The 20,520-nt window shown below is 47.1% G+C and overlaps 1 protein-coding gene and 1 long non-coding RNA gene across 4 annotated transcripts; one reads left to right on the forward strand and one right to left on the reverse strand.

Moving 5' to 3' along the window:
- Positions 1 to 9,329: 9,329 nt before the first annotated feature.
- Positions 9,330 to 12,857, forward strand: LOC123141641 (uncharacterized). Of its 2 annotated transcripts, XR_006470385.1 has the most exons (4): positions 9,330 to 9,456; positions 10,995 to 11,132; positions 11,235 to 11,395; positions 12,667 to 12,857. It is a non-coding gene; the product is annotated as an uncharacterized lncRNA (long non-coding RNA). The 2 variants fall into 2 exon arrangements; XR_006470384.1 differs by lacking the exon at positions 12,667 to 12,857 and having other exon boundaries at positions 11,235 to 11,875.
- On the reverse strand, positions 10,757 to 15,031 carry LOC123141640 (cytochrome P450 87A3-like). 2 transcript variants are annotated; one of them, XM_044560732.1, is made up of 9 exons: positions 14,550 to 15,031; positions 14,080 to 14,404; positions 13,821 to 13,970; positions 13,385 to 13,636; positions 13,156 to 13,245; positions 12,644 to 12,722; positions 12,421 to 12,527; positions 11,218 to 11,348; positions 10,757 to 11,112 (listed from the first exon to the last, which is right to left on the reverse strand). In XM_044560732.1, exons 1-9 carry the CDS (start codon positions 14,744 to 14,746, stop codon positions 11,022 to 11,024), a joined length of 1,422 nt encoding a protein of 473 aa, XP_044416667.1. In that variant the 5' UTR covers positions 14,747 to 15,031; the 3' UTR covers positions 10,757 to 11,021. The 2 variants fall into 2 exon arrangements, with proteins under 2 accessions (XP_044416667.1, XP_044416665.1); XM_044560730.1 differs by having other exon boundaries at positions 14,080 to 14,440.
- Positions 15,032 to 20,520: the final 5,489 nt, after the last annotated feature.

Raw genomic sequence — 20,520 nt, forward strand, 5'->3', positions numbered from 1 at the left:
AGAGGTGGTTGTTTGAGTTATATAGCAAGCTTGATCATTCCAAGTTCACGACGATGGCTGTCACATTATGGGCTGTTTGGTATGCACGTCGGAAAGCAGTGTACGAAGCGATCTTTCAAGCGCTGCAGCAAACCATATCTTTTGTGAACAACTTCCTTCCTAGAAGACTTGCAACAACTCCAAAGGGAACCAGTGGTGGCCAGCCCAACAATAGCGGTGGTCCGGCCACAACGCTGGCTTGCACCCGGGTCCGGCGCTGTCAAAATTAATGTCGATGGATCGTTGGCATGGAATATGCGTGGTGGAGCAGTGCCAGTGAAGGAATATGCCCTAGAGGCAATAATAAAGTTATTATTTATTTCCTTATATCATGATAAATGTTTATTATTCATGCTAGAATGGTATTAACCGGAAACATAATACTTGTGTGAATACATAGACAAACAGAGTGTCACTAGTATGCCTCTACTTGACTAGCTCGTTGATCAAAGATGGTTATGTTTCCTAGCCATAGACATGAGTTGTCATTTGATTAATGGGATCACATCATTAGGAGAATGATGTGATTGACTTGACCCATTCCGTTAGCTTAGCACTCGATCGTTTAGTATGTTGCTATTGCTTTCTTCATGACTTATACATGTTCCTATGACTATGAGATTATGCAACTCCCGTTTACCGGACGAACACTTTATGTGCTACGAAACGGCACAACGTAACTGGGTGATTATAAAGGTGCTCTACAGGTGTCTCCGAAGGTACTTGTTGGGTTGGCGTATTTCGAGATTAGGATTTGTCACTCCGATTGTCGGAGAGGTATCTCTGGGCCCTCTCAGTAATGCACATCACTTAAGCCTTGCAAGCATTGCAACTAATGAGTTAGTTGTGGGATGATGTATTACGGAACGAGTAAAGAGACTTGCCGGTAACGAGATTGAACTAGGTATTGAGATACCGACGATCGAATCTCGGGCAAGTAACATACCGATGACAAAGGGAACAACGTATGTTGCTAGGCGGTCTAACCAATAAAGATCTTCGTAGAATATGTGGGAGCCAATATGAGCATCCAGGTTCCGCTATTGGTTATTGACCGGAGACATGTCTCGGTCATGTCTACATAGTTCTCGAACCCGTAGGGTCCGCACGCTTAACGTTTCGATGACATTTATATTATGAGTTTATATGTTTTGATGTACCGAAGGTTGTTCGGAGTCCCGGATGTGACCACGGACATGACGTGGAGTCTCGAAATGGTCGAGACATGAAGATTGATATATTGGATGACTATATTCGGACACCGGAATGGTTCCAGGGGTTATCGGATATATACCGGAGTACCGGGGGGTTACCGGAACCCCCCGAAGGCTATTGGGCCTCATGGGCCCAATTGGTGGAAGAGGAGAGGAGGCCAAGGGGCAGCCGTGCGCCCCTCCCCCCAAGTCCGAATTGGACAAGGAGGGGGGCGGCGCCCCCCCTTTCCTTTCCCCCTCTCTCCTTCCCTCTCCTCTCCTAGTCCAACAAGGAAGGGAGGGAGTCCTACTCCCGATGGGAGTAGGACTCCTCCTGGCCGGCCGCACCTCCCCCCTTGCTCCTTTATATACGGGGGCAAGGGGGCACCCCAGAGACACAACAACTGATCGCTTGATCTTTTAGCCGTGTGCGGTGCCCCCTCCACCATAATCCACCTCAATAATACTGTAGCGGTGCTTAGGCGAAGCCCTGCATCGGTAGAACATCATCATCGTCACCACGCCGTCGTGCTGACGAAACTCTCCCTCACCACTCGGCTGGATCGGAGTTCGAGGGACGTCATCGGGCTGAACGTGTGCTGAACTCGGAGGTGTCGTGCGTTCGGTACTTGATCGGTCGGATTGTGAAGACGTACGACTACATCAACCGCGTTATGCTAACGCTTCCGCTTTTGGTCTATGAGGGTACGTGGACAACACTCTCCCCTCTCGTTGCTATGCATCACCATGATCTTGCGTGTGCGTAGGAATTTTTTTGAAATTACTACGTTCCCCAACAGTGGCATCTGAGCCAGGTTTTATGCGTTGATGTTATATGCACGAGTAGAACACAAGTGAGTTGTGGGCGATATAAGTCATACTGCTTACCAGCATGTCATACTTTGGTTCGGCGGTATTGTTGGATGATGCGGCCCGGACCGACATTATGCGTACGCTTACGCGAGACTGGTTCTACCTACGTGCTTTGCACACAGGTGGCTGGCGGGTGTCAGTTTCTCCAACTTTAGTTGAACTGAGTGTGGCTACGCCCGGTCCTTGCGAAGGTTAAAACAGCACCAACTTGACAAACTATCGTTGTGGTTTTGATGCGTAGGTAAGAACGATTCTTGCTAAGCCTGTAGCAGCCACGTAAAACTTGCAACAACAAAGTAGAGGACGTCTAACTTGTTTTTGCAGGGCATGTTGTGATGTGATATGGTCAAGACATGATGCTAAATTTTATTGTATGAGATGATCATGTTTTGTAACCGAGTCATCGGCAACTGGCAGGAGCCATATGGTTGTCGCTTTATTGTATGCAATGCAATCGCCCTGTAATGCTTTACGTTATCACTAAGCGGTAGCGATAGTCGTAGAAGCATAAGATTGGCGAGACGACAACGATGCTACGATGAAGATCAAGGTGTCGCGCCGGTGACGATGGTGATCATTACGGTGCTTCGGAGATGGAGATCACAAGCACAAGATGATGATGGCCATATCATATCACTTATATTGATTGCATGTGATGTTAATCCTTTATGCATCTTATCTTGCTTTGATTGACGGTAGCATTATAAGGTGATCACTTAGAGGATTAGAGGGATGTCTATCTAAGTGGGAGTTCTTAAGTAATATGATTAATTGAACTTAAATTTATCATGAACTTAGTACCTGATAGTATCTTGCTTGTCTATGTTGATTGTAGATAGATGGCCCGTGCTGTTGTTCCGTTGAATTTTAATGTGTTCCTTGAGAAAGCAAAGTTGAAAGATGATGGTAGCAATTACACGGACTGGGTCCGTAACTTGAGGATTATCCTCATTGCTGCACAGAAGAATTACGTCCTGGAAGCACCGCGGGGTGCCAGGCCTGCTGCCGATGCAACTGACGACGTTAAGAACGTCTGGCAGAGCAAAGCTGATGACTACTCGATAGTTCAATGTGCCATGCTTTACGGCTTAGAACCGGGACTTCAACGACGTTTTGAACGTCATGGAGCATATGAGATGTTCCAGGAGTTGAAGTTAATATTTCAAGCAAATGCCTGAATTGAGAGATATGAAGTCTCCAATAAGTTCTACAGCTGCAAGATGGAGGAGAATAGTTCTGTCAGTGAGCATATACTCAAAATGTCTGGGTATAATAATCACTTGATTCAACTATGAGTTAATCTTCCGGATGATAGCGTCATTGACAGAATTCTCCAATCACTGCCACCAAGCTACAAGAGCTTCGTGATGAACTATAACATGCAAGGGATGGATAAGACGATTACCGAGCTCTTCGCAATGCTAAAGGCTGCGGAGGTAGAAATCAAGAAGGAGCATCAAGTGTTGATGGTCAATAAGACCACCAGTTTCAAGAAAAAGGGCAAAGGGAAGAAGAAGGGGAACTTCAAGAAGAACAGCAAGCAAGTTGCTGCTCAGGAGAAGAAACCCAAGTCTGGATCTAAGCCTGAGACTGAGTGCTTCTACTGCAAGCAGACTGGTCACTGGAAGCGGAACTGCCCCAAGTATTTGGCGGATAAGAAGGATGGCAAGGTGAACAAAGGAATATGTGATATACATGTTATTGATGTGTACCTTACTAATGCTTGCAGTAGCACCTGGGTATTTGATACTGGTTCTGTTGCTAATATTTGCAACTCGAAACAGGGGCTACGGATTAAGCGAAGATTGGCTAAGGACGAGGTGACGATGCGCGTGGGAAATGGTTCCAAAGTCGATGTGATCGCGGTCGGCACGCTACCTCTACATCTACCTTCGTGATTAGTTTTAGACCTAAATAATTGCTATTTGGTGCCAGCGTTAAGCATGAACATTATATCTGGATCTTGTTTGATGCGAGACGATTATTCATTTAAATCAGAGAATAATGGTTGTTCTATTTATATGAATAATATCTTTTATGGTCATGCACCCTCGAAGAGTGGTCTATTTTTGTTGAATCTCGATAGTAGTGATACACATATTAATAATATTGAAGCCAAAAGATGCAGAGTTGATAATGATAGTGCAACTTATTTGTGGCACTGCCGTTTAGGTCATATCGGTGTAAAGCGCATGAAGAAACTCCATACTGATGGACTTTTGGAACCACTTGATTATGAATCACTTGGTACTTGCGAACCGTGCCTCATGGGCAAGATGACTAAAACGCCGTTCTCCGGAACTACGGAGAGAGCAACAGATTTGTTGGAAATCATACATACAGATGTATGTGGTCCGATGAATGTTGAGGCTCATGGCGGATATCGTTATTTTCTCACCTTCACAGATGATTTAAGCAGATATGGGTATATCTACTTAATGAAACATAAGTCTGAAACATTTGAAAAGTTCAAAGAATTTCAGACTGAAGTTGAAAATCATCGTAACAAGAAAATAAAGTTTCTACGATCTGATCGTGGAGGAGAATATTTGAGTTATGAGTTTGGTCTTCATTTGAAACAATGCGGAATAGTTTCGCAACTCACGCCACCCGGAACACCACAGCGTAATGGTGTGTCCGAACGTCGTAATCGTACTCTACTAGATATGGTGCGATTTATGATGTCTCTTACTGATTTACCGCTATCATTTTGGGGTTATGCTTTAGAGACGGCCGCATTCACGTTAAATAGGGCACCATCAAAATCCGTTGAGACGACGCCTTATGAACTGTGGTTTAGCAAGAAACCAAAGCTGTCGTTTCCTAAAGTTTGGGGCTGCGATGCTTATGTGAAAAAGCTTCAACCAGATAAGCTCGAACCCAAATCGGAGAAATGTGTCTTCATAGGATACCCAAAGGAGACTGTTGGGTACACCTTCTATCACAGATCCGAAGGCAAGACTTTTGTTGCTAAATTCGAAATCTTTCTGGAGAAGGAGTTTCTCTCGAAAGAAGTGAGTGGGAGGAAAGTAGAACTTGATGAAGTAATTGTACCTGCTCCCTTATTGGAAAGTAGTTCATCGCAGAAACTGGTTTCTGCGACGCCTACACCAATTAGTGAGGAAGTTAATGATGATGATCATGGAACTTCATATCAAGTTGTTACTGAACCTCGTAGGTCAACCAGAGTAAGATCCGCACCAGAGTGGTACGGTAATCCTGTTCTGGAGGTTATGCTACTAGACCATGACGAACCTACGAACTATGAAGAAGCGATGGTGAGCCCAGATTCCGCGAAATGGCTTGAGGCCATGAAATCTGAGATGGGATCCATGTATGAGAACAAAGTGTGGACTTTGGTTGACTTGCCCGATGATCGGCAAGCAATTGAGAATAAATGGATCTTCAAGAAGAAGACTGACGCTGACGGTAATGTTACTGTCTATAAAGCTCGACTTGTTGCAAAAGGTTTTCGACAAGTTCAAGGGATTGACTACGATGAGACCTTCTCACCCGTAGCGATGCTTAAGTCTGTCCGAATCATGTTAGCAATTGCCGCATTTTATGATTATGAAATTTGGCAAATGGATGTCAAAACTGCATTCCTGAATGGGTTTCTGGAAGATGAGTTGTATATGATGCAACCGGAAGGTTTTGTCGATCCAAAGGGAGCTAACAAAGTGTGCAAGCTCCAGCAATCTATTTATGGACTGGTGCAAGCCTCTCGGAGTTGGAATAAACGCTTTGATAGTGTGATCAAAGCATTTGGTTTTGTACAGACTTTTGGAGAAGCCTGTATTTACAAGAAAGTGAGTGGGAGCTCTGTAGCATTTCTAATATTATATGTGGATGGCATATTGCTGATTGGAAATGATATAGAATTTTTGAATAGCATAAAGGGATACTTGAATAAGAATTTTTCAATGAAAGACCTCGGTGAAGCTGCGTATATATTGGGCATCAAGATCTATAGAGATAGATCAAGACACTTAATTGGACTTTCACAAAGCACATACCTTGACAAAGTTTTGAAGAAGTTCAAAATGGATCAAGCAAAGAAAGGGTTCTTGCCTGTGTTACAAGGTGTGAAGTTGAGTAAGACTCAATGCCCGACCACTGCAGAAGATAGAGAGAAGATGAAAGATGTTCCCCATGCTTTAGCCATAGGCTCTATCATGTATGCAATGCTGTGTACCAGACCTGATGTGTGCCTTGCTATAAGTTTAGCAGGGAGGTACCAAAGTAATCCAGGAGTGGATCACTGGACAGCGGTCAAGAACATCCTGAAATACCTGAAAGGGACTAAGGATATGTTTCTCGTTTATGGAGGTGACAAAGAGCTCATCGTAAATGGTTACGTTGATGCAAGCATTGACACTGATCCAGACGATTCTAAATCGCAAACCGGATACGTGTTTACATTGAACGGTGGAGCTGTCAGTTGGTGCTGTTCTAAACAAAGCGTCGTGGCGGGATCTACATGTGAAGCGGAGTACAGAGCTGCTTCGGAAGCAACAAATGAAGGAGTCTGGATAAAGGAGTTCATCTCCGATCTAGGTGTCATACCTAGTGCATCGGGTCCCATGAAAATCTTTTGTGACAATACTGGTGCAATTGCCTTGGCGAAGGAATCCAGATTTCACAAGAGAACCAAGCACATCAAGAGACGCTTCAATTCCATCCGAGATTTAGTCCAGGTGGGAGACATAGAAATTTGCAAGATACATATGGATCTGAATGTTGCAGACCCGTTGACTAAGCCTCTTTCACGAGCAAAACATGATCAGCACCAAGGCTCCATGGGTGTTAGAATCATTACTGTGTAATCTAGATTATTGACTCTAGTGCAAGTGGGAGACTAAAGGAAATATGCCCTAGAGGCAATAATAAAGTTATTATTTATTTCCTTATATCATGATAAATATTTATTATTCATGCTAGAATGGTATTAACCAGAAACATAATACTTGTGTGAATACATAGACGAACAGAGTGTCACTAGTATGCCTCTACTTGACTAGCTCGTTGATCAAAGATGGTTATGTTTCCTAGCCATAGACATGAGTTGTCATTTGATTAATGGGATCACATCATTAGGAGAATGATGTGATTGACTTGACCCATTCTGTTAGCTTAGCACTCGATCGTTTAGTATGTTGCCATTGCTTTCTTCATGACTTATACATGGTCCTATGACTATGAGATTATGCAACTCCCATTTACCGGAGGAACACTTTGTGTGCTACCAAACGTCACAACGTAACTGGGTGATTATAAAGGTGCTCTACAGGTGTCTCCGAAGGTACTTGTTGGGTTGGCGTATTTCGGGATTAGGATTTGTCACTCCGATTGTCGGAGAGGTATCTCTGGGCCCTCTCGGTAATGCACATCACTTAAGCCTTGCAAGCATTGCAACTAATAAGTTAGTTGCGGGATGATGTATTACGGAACGAGTAAAGAGACTTGCCGGTAACGAGATTGAACTAGGTATTGAGATACCGACGATCGAATCTCGGGCAAGTAACATACCGATGACAAAGGGAACAACGTATGTTGTTATGCGGTCTGACCGATAAAGATCTTCGTAGAATATGTGGGAGCCAATATGAGCATCCAGGTTCTGCTATTGGTTATTGACCGGAGACGTGTCTCGGTCATGTCTACATAGTTCTCGAACCCGTAGGGTCCGCATGCTTAACGTTTCGATGACAGTTATATTATGAGTTTATATGTTTTGATGTACCGAAGGTTTTTCGGAGTCCCAGATGTGATCACGGACATGACGAGGAGTCTCAAAATGGTCGAGACATGAAGATTGATATATTGGATGACTATATTCGGACACCGAAATGGTTCCGGGGGTTATCGGATATATACCGGAGTACCGGGGGGTTACCGGAACCCCCCGGAGGCTATTAGGCCTCATGGGCCCAATTGGTGGAAGAGGAAAGGAGGCCAAGGGGCAGCCGCGCGCCCCTCCCCCCAAGTCCGAATTGGACAAGGAGGGGGAGCGGCGCCACCCCTTTCCTTTCCCCCTCTCTCCTTCCCTCTCCTCTCCTAGTCCAACAAGGAAGGGAGGGAGTCCTACTCCCGGTGGGAGTAGGACTCCTCCTGGTGCGCCTCCTCCTGGCCGGCCACACCTCCCCCTTGCTCCTTTATATACGGGGGCAGGGGGCACCCTAGAGACACAACAATTGATCGCTTGATCTTTTAGCCGTGTGCGGTGCCCCCCTCCACCATAATCCACCTCGATAATACTGTAGCGATGCTTAGGTGAAGCCCTACGTCGGTAGAACATCATCATCGTCACCACGCCATCGTGCTGACGAAACTCTCCCTCAACACTCGGCTGGATAGGAGTTCGGGGGACGTCATCGGGCTGAACGTGTGCTGAACTCGGAGGTGCCGTGCGTTCGGTACTTGATCGGTCGGATCGTGAAGACGTACGACTACATCAACCGCGTTGTGCTAACACTTCCGCTTTCGGTCTACGAGGGTACGTGGACAACACTCTCCCCTCTTGTTGCTATGCATCACCATGATCTTGCGTGTGCGTAGGAATTTTTTTGAAATTACTACGTTCCCCAACAGCCAGCACTCTGTAGAGACGAGAATGGCAACTATTTAGGGTCCTCGGCTGTGGTCTATGGAGGCATCACCGACCCCATGATGTTAGAAACTTTTGCTTGCAAGGAGGGACTAGCCTTGGCAGATGATCCGGATGCTCATGACGTGGTGATGGCTTCCGATTGTGAGGGCGTGGTCAGTGACATCAACAGAGGGACAAGTGGCCCTAACGCAGCTATCACACATGAAATATTAGCTCGCAGCTCTAGTCTCTCATCCTGCAAGGTTATTTTTTAGCGTAGAAATTTCAATTTTGAGGCTCACAATCTCGCAAAGCAAGCATGTAATCTAGGCATAGGCAGACATGTGTGGTTGGGCACTCCTCATGACCCAACTATTGTACCTATGAACATTACTCTTATTTAATAAAGCATGCGAGATTTCTCAAAAAAGAAGAAGTAAAAAGTTCTTTTTCTGGAAGAAAACAGTAGCCTTTTAGGGACGCTCAGTTTTGAGTTTTCAGCCCATCATCCTTTCAGAATAAAGGCCGAGTAGGCCGGAAGCTACCAGTCTCGGGCAAAAAGGTAGCCCAAGTCACCCTGAATAATCACGGCCCACGAGCTCGTCGAAACTCGAACCAACAAGCACCCAGGCCCAGCAGAATGGCCGAGCGTGGGCAAGGTCGGCAGCCGCCGCCTCGTCGCCGCGGCAGACCAACTCGAATTGTTCTTCCCCCATGGAAGCACGGAGATGCCCCGAAGTGAATCTCGATGCAGCCAGTAAGGTCAGTCTTTTAGAGTAATTAGCACTGCATGGATGCACAATTAGTACTAATAGATTTCGCTTGTTTGATTTCGGAGAGATACATCACACATGCGATCTTTATTATAGTACGAATTTGTTGCCGCCAATTTCCTTCCCCAGCCTTCCCCCCCTCCCGGTAGCTGCAGCATCAACAGCGGACGCGCGCGCCTCTGGTGCAGCGCCATAGCCAACGGTAGTGCGCCTCTCGTTTCAGGAGATTTGGCTGGTTTTATAGGAGTTTTGGAAGGGAGAAATCCGTGTACCCAGGCCCAACAGTTTGCAATTTCAACAGAGCATCGATGGAGCACCCGGTCAGATTGTAGTTGTGTATTCTCTCCATCCCGAATTAATTGAAGTTCTAATTTTGCTCTAAGTTAAAAGAAAACCTAATTTTGATAAATCTCACAGAAAATATATCAAAATCTGCATCATCAAATTAATATCATTATATTCATCATGAAATATATTTCCGCACCATATAAATTTGATGTGTTATATATTAGTATATTTCTCTATATAGTTGATCAAACTTAAATAAGTTCGACTTATGACAATGGAATGCTATAATTTCAATCAATTTAGAATGGAGGGAGTCCATATTAGATGCCAAAAGTGAGAACCAAACATAGCTTAGTTCGTTGGTGGACTAGTTGTATCTCCAGCCCCGGATTAAATCATAGGTTTGATGTTATCTCCGTCTCACCTCGACGGATCATTAGATGATGCATCTGTTAACTTGATTGTGATTTTATCAACCTTGAACCTTTTCACTTGTGTGAGTGTTTCATTGTGTGATATATGCCTATGCTGTATCATTTTTTTTCGTTATTTGACTATTCATTATAGTGCGGAAAAAAAAGTCTGAAGAAGAGTAGCCCCCCCCCCCCCTCTTGTTGTTTCATTTCGTTTTCTAGTATATTAGAATTTTCCTTTTTATTGCTTTGTTAATGATATTTTATCTGTCAATGAATATTCTAATAGCAATGTTCATGATAATGAAATAGAAGAGCTCGGAATGAAAAATGTTTTTCAGCAAAATGAAATGTTGTATTCAATGTTTTCTAAAAAAAATAGTAGATGCTGAGAATCATTTACAAGTACACACATATAACTATTCACTTTCATTTCCAATAATGGTGCAAATATAAGAGATAGACAACATCTGAGTCGACACGTAGACCATGTGGACGACTAATTACCATCATGGGAAATAATCAACAATTACCTTTTGCTTGGGTTGTGTGGTGGAGTCTTGCAAGGGACAGCGCCAAACTGCGTTATGGAACTGGCCTTGCATGATTGTAACCATGACAATGTTACCTAATTAACACACAACCCCTTAAAAAACAATTACCTCTTGCTTGGACTAGAGGACTAATATTTCTGTGGTGTGACTACAATACTACTACCAGAGTAACAATGAGCCAAAAAGGTGCCCTAAAACGACCTCAAGGAGTGCTTTACAATCTACATATACCACATTTACATAGTTATTTCTTGACCTTTTGCTGCGAACAGACAGACTGAGCCGACAAACATGTGATGTCAGTTCTTAGGGAAGAGCTGAATGTGAAAGCCATCTGGGAAGCTCAGTCCTGGGGTACGCATTATGTTACCTCCTTTTACCGTCTTCCATCTGAAATGACGAAATTTAAGGTTAGAGAAGGCCGATTTCACCTTCACAGTTCTTATAGTGAAACAGTGTCCATATGTGACCATGTGTACAAGGGACTAACTGCACCTGTATTTTGTCACCAGGCAGTGGATGAAGGTCGCCATCAGGACCTTGCTGAGGTCAGTTCCGACGCAGAACCGGAGACCCCCGCCGAACGCCATGAAATGCTTTGTTCCACCGGTGATTTCCATCTTATCCTGCAGCCCAAGTAAAACCCGGAAGTGTTATTTCTTCAGACAGATAGGTGAGTCAAGACTCTAGACCCAAAAGTAAACACAACACATGACTTTCATATGCACTCTCGCTCACGAAGGCCATGCGTGCATGGACGCTTCTGTAAGCAGATATATATATATTAATCTAGCTTCCATTTGCTTCTACCGCTATGAGACACTAGCATGGCCGCATCCTTTTCTTTATTCCTACCTGTTCCTTATCAACAGAACAGTGAGGATTAAGTATCATTTGACAGTATGCTGCTCTAGAATCTGACTTGACCGCGCACAAGTGGACTAATCACGTAGCACAATACAGAGGACTGAGCTTATTGTTACCGAACTTTCAGGTTCATCCCCTGTATATACACTAACAGAAACTCGACTTCTGTATTTGCTTCCCAAATAAGCAGGTATTGAAATAGCACAACTTGCCACATTGATGAATTGTCGAATTGGAGTCCTAGACCCAGACATGCTTAGAGTAAATTACGAGCTAGTCATGATCCCACGCAAATACAGTAAAAATGCTACTCTATATATGATTTTGGTACGTTTTTCCAATGTCTCGTGTGGTTCTCTGACAACCCTAATGCTGGCTAATAAGATAACCACTACGCCAAGTGCACTTTGGCTTCCTCTTCTAATATACCCTTCCAAGTTATTAAACTCTATTTAACGTTTCAAGTTGGTAATAAGGTACAACTTGGGAGAAATTCAGAGACTCAAGCATTGCATGGAGTCACTGACTGAGCGGCCTGGCTGTTGCTATTGGCTTTAATAAAATAAAATGATAGCTTACTTTGATTAGAGTGGTCAAACTTAGGGTATGATTTATAGATGTAGTCGTTTGCATGGCACTGGGAATTGAACCTTGGAAGTTTAAGCAAACAAAACCCTGAAGCTACCCACCACCCATGGTGACACTTTGTCGATGATGGGCCATGCCGGCAGTTAGATTCAGCGCGGGTACCGCAACCCTAACGTTCATTTCGCTTCCAAGATGAAATGAGCTGGTTTCAGTTTGCATAAATAAAGATGAACGAGCACAAACCTGCCACCTCCATGGATTAAACGCCAACGGGTCTTCATAGATTTCGGGATTTAAGTGCACTGCTGGAGGGCACACCATGACTGCCCACCCTGCTGGAATAGTGTAGCCTGCACCCAAAGGAGGAGAATGCAAAAAGCATTAGATTTCTTAAACTCACGCCATGAACCAAAAAGTGTCTTTATTATTCAAACATGGTATGTCATCCACCACTCACTCAATGTACCTTTGAATTCAATGTCTTGCAAGGCCTTCCGAAAAATCCCGGGCACGATGTTGGCTATCCTTGCTATCTCCAACGTGACCTTCATGAACAAAGGATGCACAGAGGTGGGCGTGTCAGTTTCATCAGTCCTTCAGAGGCTCTAAGTAGTCTAGTATCGTTAATTTCTTCCTCGATCTCGTTTCTTTTACTTTTGTTATTAAGATAATAAAACTAGTACTCCATCCGTAAAGAAATATAAGAGCGTATAGATGATCTAAACGCTCTTATATTTCTTTACAGAGGGAGTACGATATATCTTCTCTCTCGTGGACTATGCATTTGGTCACCCAGGTAGGGAACACAAAGCAAGCTACTTGCACAATCGCATTTGGTCTGTCAGGGTTCCTCAACTTTGCCACTATCGTAGTGCAGCCCTAACAGCCATTCATTAGTCACTGTTACATCGAGTCAATTTCTTTACCGTGCAATTTGCATCATAGCTTAGCTAGGTAGGTAGTCCCGGTTAGGCTCACCTGAGAGGTGAAGGTCATGGACTTGTACTCTGCCCACGTGAGGCCGGCATCCGGGTCCTTCCTGTCCCTAACAATCGCCTCATGCTCCTCCTGACCACACAAAGAGCATTATATCTTCAATTGTTATTTTGCACAAGTAGCTCGTCTAGCTAGTTCTTGCCGCTGCACACAACATCGATCGAGATCGATAGACGTAAAGTCACATGCAGTTTATACTAGAAGTACTAACCGTTAACGCTTCGAGCACCTTCGGGTTCTCGGTAATGAGCCTGATGCCTAGCGTGAGGGACAAGGCAGTAGTCTCGAAGCTCGCGAAGAGGAGGACAAACATGAGGTCCAGCGCCACCGTCTCGGTGAGGACGGGCTTCTCCCTCCTTAGCTCCTCGATCATCACGTCGAGGAAGTCCTCAGGCTGCCTCCCCTCGTCCGCCATCCTCTCCCTCATCATCCTCTTGAGCACGGTCATGGCGTTCCTTCTCCCCTGCACAGACATGCAATTGCAGCTCCATCAAGCGTTCCAGGAAGAGAAGAGAGAAGCTCAACGGAGCGGGTTCCGTGAGAGCCGCCATTTGACTGGTCGTATGTTGACTTGACACGCATGTGCAGTTTTGTGCACTACGTAGGCTGGTCAAGAAGCATCTGTGGCTTTGTGCGCATGTGCGTACCTTCATGCACTCATGATACGCTGTGCCGGGGATGTTCACCGGGAAGGAGATAAGCCCCCGGATGAAGGCCACAAAGTTCTTCCTCAGGCTCTCGGACGACTTGGTTGGCTCGTAACCGATCAGCTTCTTCGCGGTTATGTCGAAGATCATCTAGGACAAGTATCAAACAGGAGATGCACATCAGCAATGATCTCTAATCTGATGATGTTAAACGCATGCAGTACCAGGTACTCCATGCACAGAGCATGCATGGTCTTACGGTGGAGAGGCCGTCCTTGAGCTCGACGCTCGGCTGGTCAGCCCAGGAGGCGAGGGTGGCGCGGCAGGCAGTGTCCGTGTCGGCGAGGAGCACAGCCCGGAGGTTCTCCTGGCCGTACAGGCGGAGCACGAGGGTCTTGAGGTACTTGTACATGAACCCGTGCAGGGAGCCGACGTTGTCCCGGCCAAAAATCTCGGTGAAGGTGGCCGGGTACCAGCTCTCGAACAGCTTGCCCTCCTGCTGGAACACGTAGTGGTTAAGGTCCGGGTCTGCCGACACCACCATAGCCCGGCCGACGACGCTGGTCTTGAAGATGGTACCGTACCTATGCGCACACACCCAATCAATGTCAGAGCAAGCTCTCATGCATACTTACTCCAATAGTCCAATGTGATCATGAACTGATTGGGTTTGGATGCTGGCACCGTGGTGCATAACAGTGGTGCTGCGTGGTTAGTTAACTACCCTACCTGTTCACCCTGTCCTTGACAAAGGGGGAGACGTCGCATGTAGGATTAGGGGCGAAGAACTGCATGGTCTCGCCGAGGAGAGGGAGGCCGAGGGAGCCCGGGGGCAGCCGGCCGTTCGCCTTGGGGTGGCTCCATCTGTACGCCCACAGGATGAATGCCACGGCCATGACCAAGGCAACAACCCATAGTGCTTCCATGGACTCCAAGGTGTAACTAGAAGACTGTCAGCTAGGGCTACTGTATCGATCAATCCTATTAGATCAGGTCAAGGGACAGGGCAATGGCGGTGCACGCGGAGGGAAGCGAGAAGAGAAGCTAGCGCAAGATATGGCTGCAACAAGTACGGGGAGCTATGTTGGGAGATCGCCTCGCTTTATATAGCGGTTTCGTCGGAAATGCCGCGGGAGGCTGCCGGGCAGGAACTTAAACAAATGGACGGAGGAGAATTATTGCCGCAGAATCCTTTCAAGTGTGTATCTTTTTGACGGAAAAACCCTTTCCTCAAGCTTGCGCAAGATCTGCTCTCGTTTGCTGTGGTGTTATGTTCCGACGACTGTGCTACACGCCACAGGGGGTAAGCTGTTCTGTTCTGAACTTTTCAGAGTGGTTAACACTTTCAGTCTGGCCCTTGTCCGTGAGCATCATTCAGGATAAAAGCATGTCCAGCTAGCAATGTATTTGCCGGCTGTTCCCCAGACCATGAGTTGTTCTTTTGGCATCTGTTAGGTGATTAGGCAAAACACTATATTACACAAGCCATGCACTTAGGTTTCGAATGGTCCATGTGTGGCCGTGTCTTTCCATTTTGCCTTTTGGTTGGACAGTAGTTATAGGTTCAATGCAGATGGCAAATTTTTTTTGACGGGAATGCAGATGGCAATTAGTTCGACAGGATCAAACAGTTCGGTGGGAAGTCAAATGTCTGTTGTATTAGGAAGAAATCATACTTATGAACTGTCATGACTAGCTAGGCTGTCCCATGTAAACTCTGTGGATAATAAGAAACTAAGAACACCTGGCGGGGCACAGTAGAACAGTAGAAGAAAAGGGTAGAATATCCACCGGCACACCAGAATTGTCAAATGCCGATGGACAGCGAGTCAACACTTGTTTTTGTTATCGATCGCTTTTGGCCTGTTGCTGTGAGCATCAGGGCATGCATCTGCATCGATCTAGTAAGACGTCGCAATCACAGGTGCGGTAGACCCAGGGTAGACCCACACCCCCAGCTATGTACGTACTGTACCAGCAAAGTGTAGGTACATGTTCTTTCCTTCCAGACTATCTTATGCATATAATCTGCTTGTGCTAGCCCTGAATCCATCACAACAGCTAGCATACATGCATACGCATGCATTGCAGATCGACATGGATATATCGCGGAATCTTCCATGAGCGTCATACGCCCTGTCGTCGTTGGGACGATCGGTCGATCACGCGTGAACCTGCATTGTCACGTCAGGTTTAAGTGTGTGTGTGTGTGTGTCCGTGACAAGTGGTTCCACGTACGTACGGCCACGTACATACGTGCTCGTTCCTTCGGATCCATGCCGCCATTTTCGTCTGCATGCATGTCGGTCGTATCGATCTGGCCGGCCGGGTCGCCTTCCTCCAGATGTTCATGCATGCACCTTGCTTCCTTTCCTTACGTACGTACGTGCATGCATACACGTGTGCTCGTTCGTGGATGAGTATTGCACCGTCCTATCAATTCCCCCCATTGATTTATGATTAATGAATCGATCAGCTCCGCACGATCGGACTGCAGGTATGAACCCGTGACACGGCCGGCACCGGCAGCATTGACGCTGACCGAAGATCGAAGATCGGTCTTGGAGAGGTGTAGTTGAGCAGCCAACTGAGGGAGATTGGCACGCATCTAGCTAGTATCTCTGTGAAAGGTGGCCCTAGTAAAAACAAGTCTCGCTCCTGCTCCCGTAGTGGAGTACATATCTGCATAGCTCCATCCACGCCGTTCTTTAAATGCATCGTTGTTCGCGTGGCTGGTTGGTTAACTCGAGCCGGAGAAGCGTAGACCACGAGTTATATTCGTGTAGTCGTGTAGATCACCATGAGGGGATCGGTCGGTCGGGGGAAAAAGGCTGATCGCGTCATTGCTTCCCAACGACCATACTCAGTCTGAGGACGACAACAGATCAATCCAAGAGCGAAGAGATCTGGATATCTACCTAGAGAATTTGTCAACTAGAGTAGATAGATCGATGCCAAGCGCAAGCAATTCTTAGATTGCATCCACACCTGTATAGCAATAATCTTATCATTATTCTGCACCTTATTCTTATTCCCTGGATCCCCTTCATCTGACAAGTTACCCATGGATTAGTTTAAGATCTTACAAAGATCTTCTACTGGTTGATATAATGTCACGAGGGCAAGGTGGGCGTGTATAACTTACACGCGGGAATCATCCGGGCTTATGCCCAAATCTTGGATATATTCCATGTATCGGAACTCCAATCCCTAGCCTTACCCCGGGAATAGAATGCCTCAACAAAAGTACTAAGGGCATCTCAGATGCTGACTCCCAAACCGAACACCGTATCCATCCGCCTGCTGGCCCGATGAACCACGACTTCGGCATCGTTAGATGAGCGGAGAGGTGAGGATGTGTGATGAGTGGAGACGGAGAGGAGCGGAGAGAAGGTGAGTGGAGAGGAGTGGTGCAGACAACGCCGGAGCCATGCTTAAATAAGTGCGGCCAGGCAAACGGACACACAACCGTCTTCAATGCGGCGCACTGGTCAAAGTAGGATTCTTAATTGCCGTGTCGGTATTAAAGCGGCGCCGCTCACTTGTCCAATCACGTCGCTTTGACCGACATCAATGCCGTGTGGAGTTAGTCCACTCTGGAGCGGCCTGATCGACATAAATGTGCGGCGACCGCTTCATGCGAAGAGGGTTTTTCGCGCGGAGAGGGTTTTGAGGTGAGACGCGGCGGGCAGGCGCGTACGTGGCGGCAGTCCAGATGCCACAAAGATCCCTCTAATTTGTGTCTGATTTACAAAATTTTGAAGAAGCAGGCGCTTCCACGAACCGATGGGGTACTGCTTTGAATGACTTGCAGCATCTGGACACCATAGTCCAGACGTTTGCGGACGTTTTAAGAGGGAAAACATTTGTTTTAAGCCGGCTGATTACAGCCCGACGTAAGCCTCCTCCAACATCTGCCACGCGTTCCAGTGGGGCTTGCGCATCGCTTCTCCCTCCTGAACGTTATCCCCGCGCGAGCTCGGGCACACAAAGAAATCCAATTAGGTCATTGACCCAGGTGCCCAACTCCTCTGAGTTCTAGCTCGTTTTCCTCCCTCCGATCGATGCTCTTCCTTCGTCGTCTGCCCCGTCTATTTCACCGGTGAATCAAAAGCAGCAGCCGAGCGCAGAGTCGTGTTGTGGGAGGCGCCGCTGTCAGGCTCTTTTTTTTGAAGGAGATGTTTCAATCCCAGCGGAGATGAAACTCACCGACGCTGGAAGACCAGTCGGAGACGCTGCAACGCGATGCTGCCAAAAGGGCTCGTCATCGATGTTGCAGCACCGACTGCCTGAGGAGAGGGGGTGCTGCCCGTGTGCTGCAATGGACAGCTAGGAGACGCCGCCGCTGCAAGCCCGCCCATGGACACTAGCACAAGGGGATCACCGATGCTGCGATGGGGAGTCGCACGAAGGTGCTGCAATGGGCGGAGGGTCGCGCGGCGATGCTGCAATGGAGCACTCATCAGCGGCTCCCAGTGCTACGATGCAGCGCCCGTCGGCAGCCCGGAGCTGCGATGCAAACCTCAATGCTACAATGGAGCTTCGCCAACGGCTCCTAGTGCTGTGATGCAGCGCTCGCTGGCGGCCCGGAGGTGCAATGCAACCTCGGTGCTGCAATGGAGCTTCATCGGCAGCTTCCGGTGTGCAATGCAGGGCTCGCTGGTGGCCCCGGAGTTGCGATGCAAATCTCGGTGTTGCAATGGAGTTTCATTGGCAGCTTCCGGTGTGCGATGCAGCGCTCGCCGGCGGCCCCGGAGCTGTGATGCATACCTCGGTGCTGCAATGGAGCTTCGCCAGCGGCTCCTGGTGCTGCGATGCAGAGCTCACTGGCGGCGGCCGTGATGCTTGCAACGACGGCACTTCGCGTTGCTATGACGTCAATGTAAGCTGCACCGTCTGTGCTGTGCTAGGCACGATGTGCAGGGCGCGGTGGAAAGCTGCGGTAAGAGGAGATCGAAGTCGACATCCAAAGTTGACGCGATGTGAAGAACGACATGGTGTGCGTTGACCGAATCCAACGGTTTACGAGTGAGCAATCTGACGGCCCAGTACCCAACTTATTTCTTCGGAAAATCAAATTAGTCGGTTGATTTGTAAAATGCCTTAGAATACCCATTACCTGAACCAACATGTGGTTGGATGGTTAGAGGGACTGTGGTATCCCAACCCATCAGGGTTCAAATCCTGGTGCTCGCATTTATTTCAGGATTTCCGGCGATGTACATTCAGTGGGAGGAGACGTTCCCATCGACAACGAGGTGTCTATGGTGACTTCGTAAATTTCAAAATGATATGCCGGCTCAGTCTTTCAGAAGTGCTCATAGGAGTAGGGTGTGCGTGTGTGCGTTTATAGGGGTGAGTGTATGCGCGTGTATATAAGTGTTTGCGTGTGTTAAAAAAGAAAAATACCCATTACCTTGTCACGGAGGTGTTACTCGGAAAAAAGATGATTATCAAATCGATGAGTATTCCGATTAATCACATCGATGCACAGGCCGTTGCGTTCTTTGTTCTGGTGTGTCACTGGATACGCCATCCGTTTGCTTAGCCGCGTCGATAGGTGTCCATCCAAGCAGTCAAAGTCAGCCCTCTCTAGCCTCGATCGGTTACGGACCGGTCAAAGTACCAAGTTAAACGCCTCAGCCGATGAGTTTTTTTTCCCTTTTGAGAACCACCATACCGGGATGCGTATATCTGCCTGCACTTCACGGCACCACACAAATGCCATCTTCATACGAACGTATGCGTCCACGTGCATGCATGCCTCAACAGTGTATCCGAAGGCTTATCAAAATGAGACCAACCAAGGGCTAAGGGCATCTTCAACCCCGACTTGTAAATTTCTCCAATATATGTCCGTTTTTATATTTGAACGTGGTTTGCAGACATAATACGGGTGAGAGCAATCCAACGCTAATTGCGGCTGTGAGGAAAAAAAGTAGATGAGGACCATTCATGTGGTGGAATATTTGTGGGTTGGGAGGAGAGAGAAGAGAGGGATCATGCATTTGCGGATGGGAGAAGAGAGAGAAGAGAGAGACCATGCATGTGATTGGTCAATTGTATGTCCGGACTCTGGTTAATCTTACGAAAAAAGGTCCCCCCTCGCTTTATATTATAAAGCACAACCGCCAAGCATCCAACAATATAAGAAAGTACAGGACAGAGTACATAAAGCAAATAAATGAGGTCCGGCTGGGGGCACAGCCAAACAAGCCCCAACTACAAGGAAAAGAACTCTAGTCAAGCTCCGGTGGTGGGGGTGGAGATGGCGGGGACATCGTGGCAGCCGAAGACGAAGACCGGCGACGATGGAGTCAATGGAGCCAAGATCACGCCGCTTGCTAAGCGGTCTCCAGAGTTGTAGAAATCCACACATTTTAAAGATGGCGTCAGTGACACGACAAGGAATGGCGTGCTCGATCACTAATTTATTACGACAGTTCCAAAGGGTCCATGCCAGGGTGCCCACTGCGACCCAAAGGGACGGCCTACTAATAGGTGGGCAATCTAGGACCTCCCTGAATAGGCCAGGGAGGTTATCATGGCGCCATGACCCGCCCACAACGTCCCGCAAGCAACTCCATAAGAATCGCGCCGCCGGGAATCGAAAGAAGATGTGGTTGGAGTCTTCCGGGATGCCACAGAGGGGGCATAGGCCATCACCCGGGCCATTCCGCTTCTGGACCTCCGCGCCCGA

Source organism: Triticum aestivum, chromosome 6D (assembly GCF_018294505.1).
Source record: "Triticum aestivum cultivar Chinese Spring chromosome 6D, IWGSC CS RefSeq v2.1, whole genome shotgun sequence".
NCBI classification, from domain to species: Eukaryota; Viridiplantae; Streptophyta; class Magnoliopsida; order Poales; family Poaceae; genus Triticum; species Triticum aestivum.

Excerpts from the sequence above, each read along its gene's own strand:
- LOC123141640 (XM_044560730.1), bottom strand. The coding sequence starts at position 14,746 with ATGGAAGCACTATGGGTTGTTGCCTTGGTCATGGCCGTGGCATTCATC. Across the intron at positions 13,971-14,079 it reads TCAAGGACGGCCTCTCCACC|ATGATCTTCGACATAACCGC; the intron begins GTAAGACCATGC and ends TACTTGTCCTAG. Across the intron at positions 13,246-13,384 it reads AGGTGCTCGAAGCGTTAACG|GAGGAGCATGAGGCGATTGT; the intron begins GTTAGTACTTCT and ends TTGTGTGGTCAG.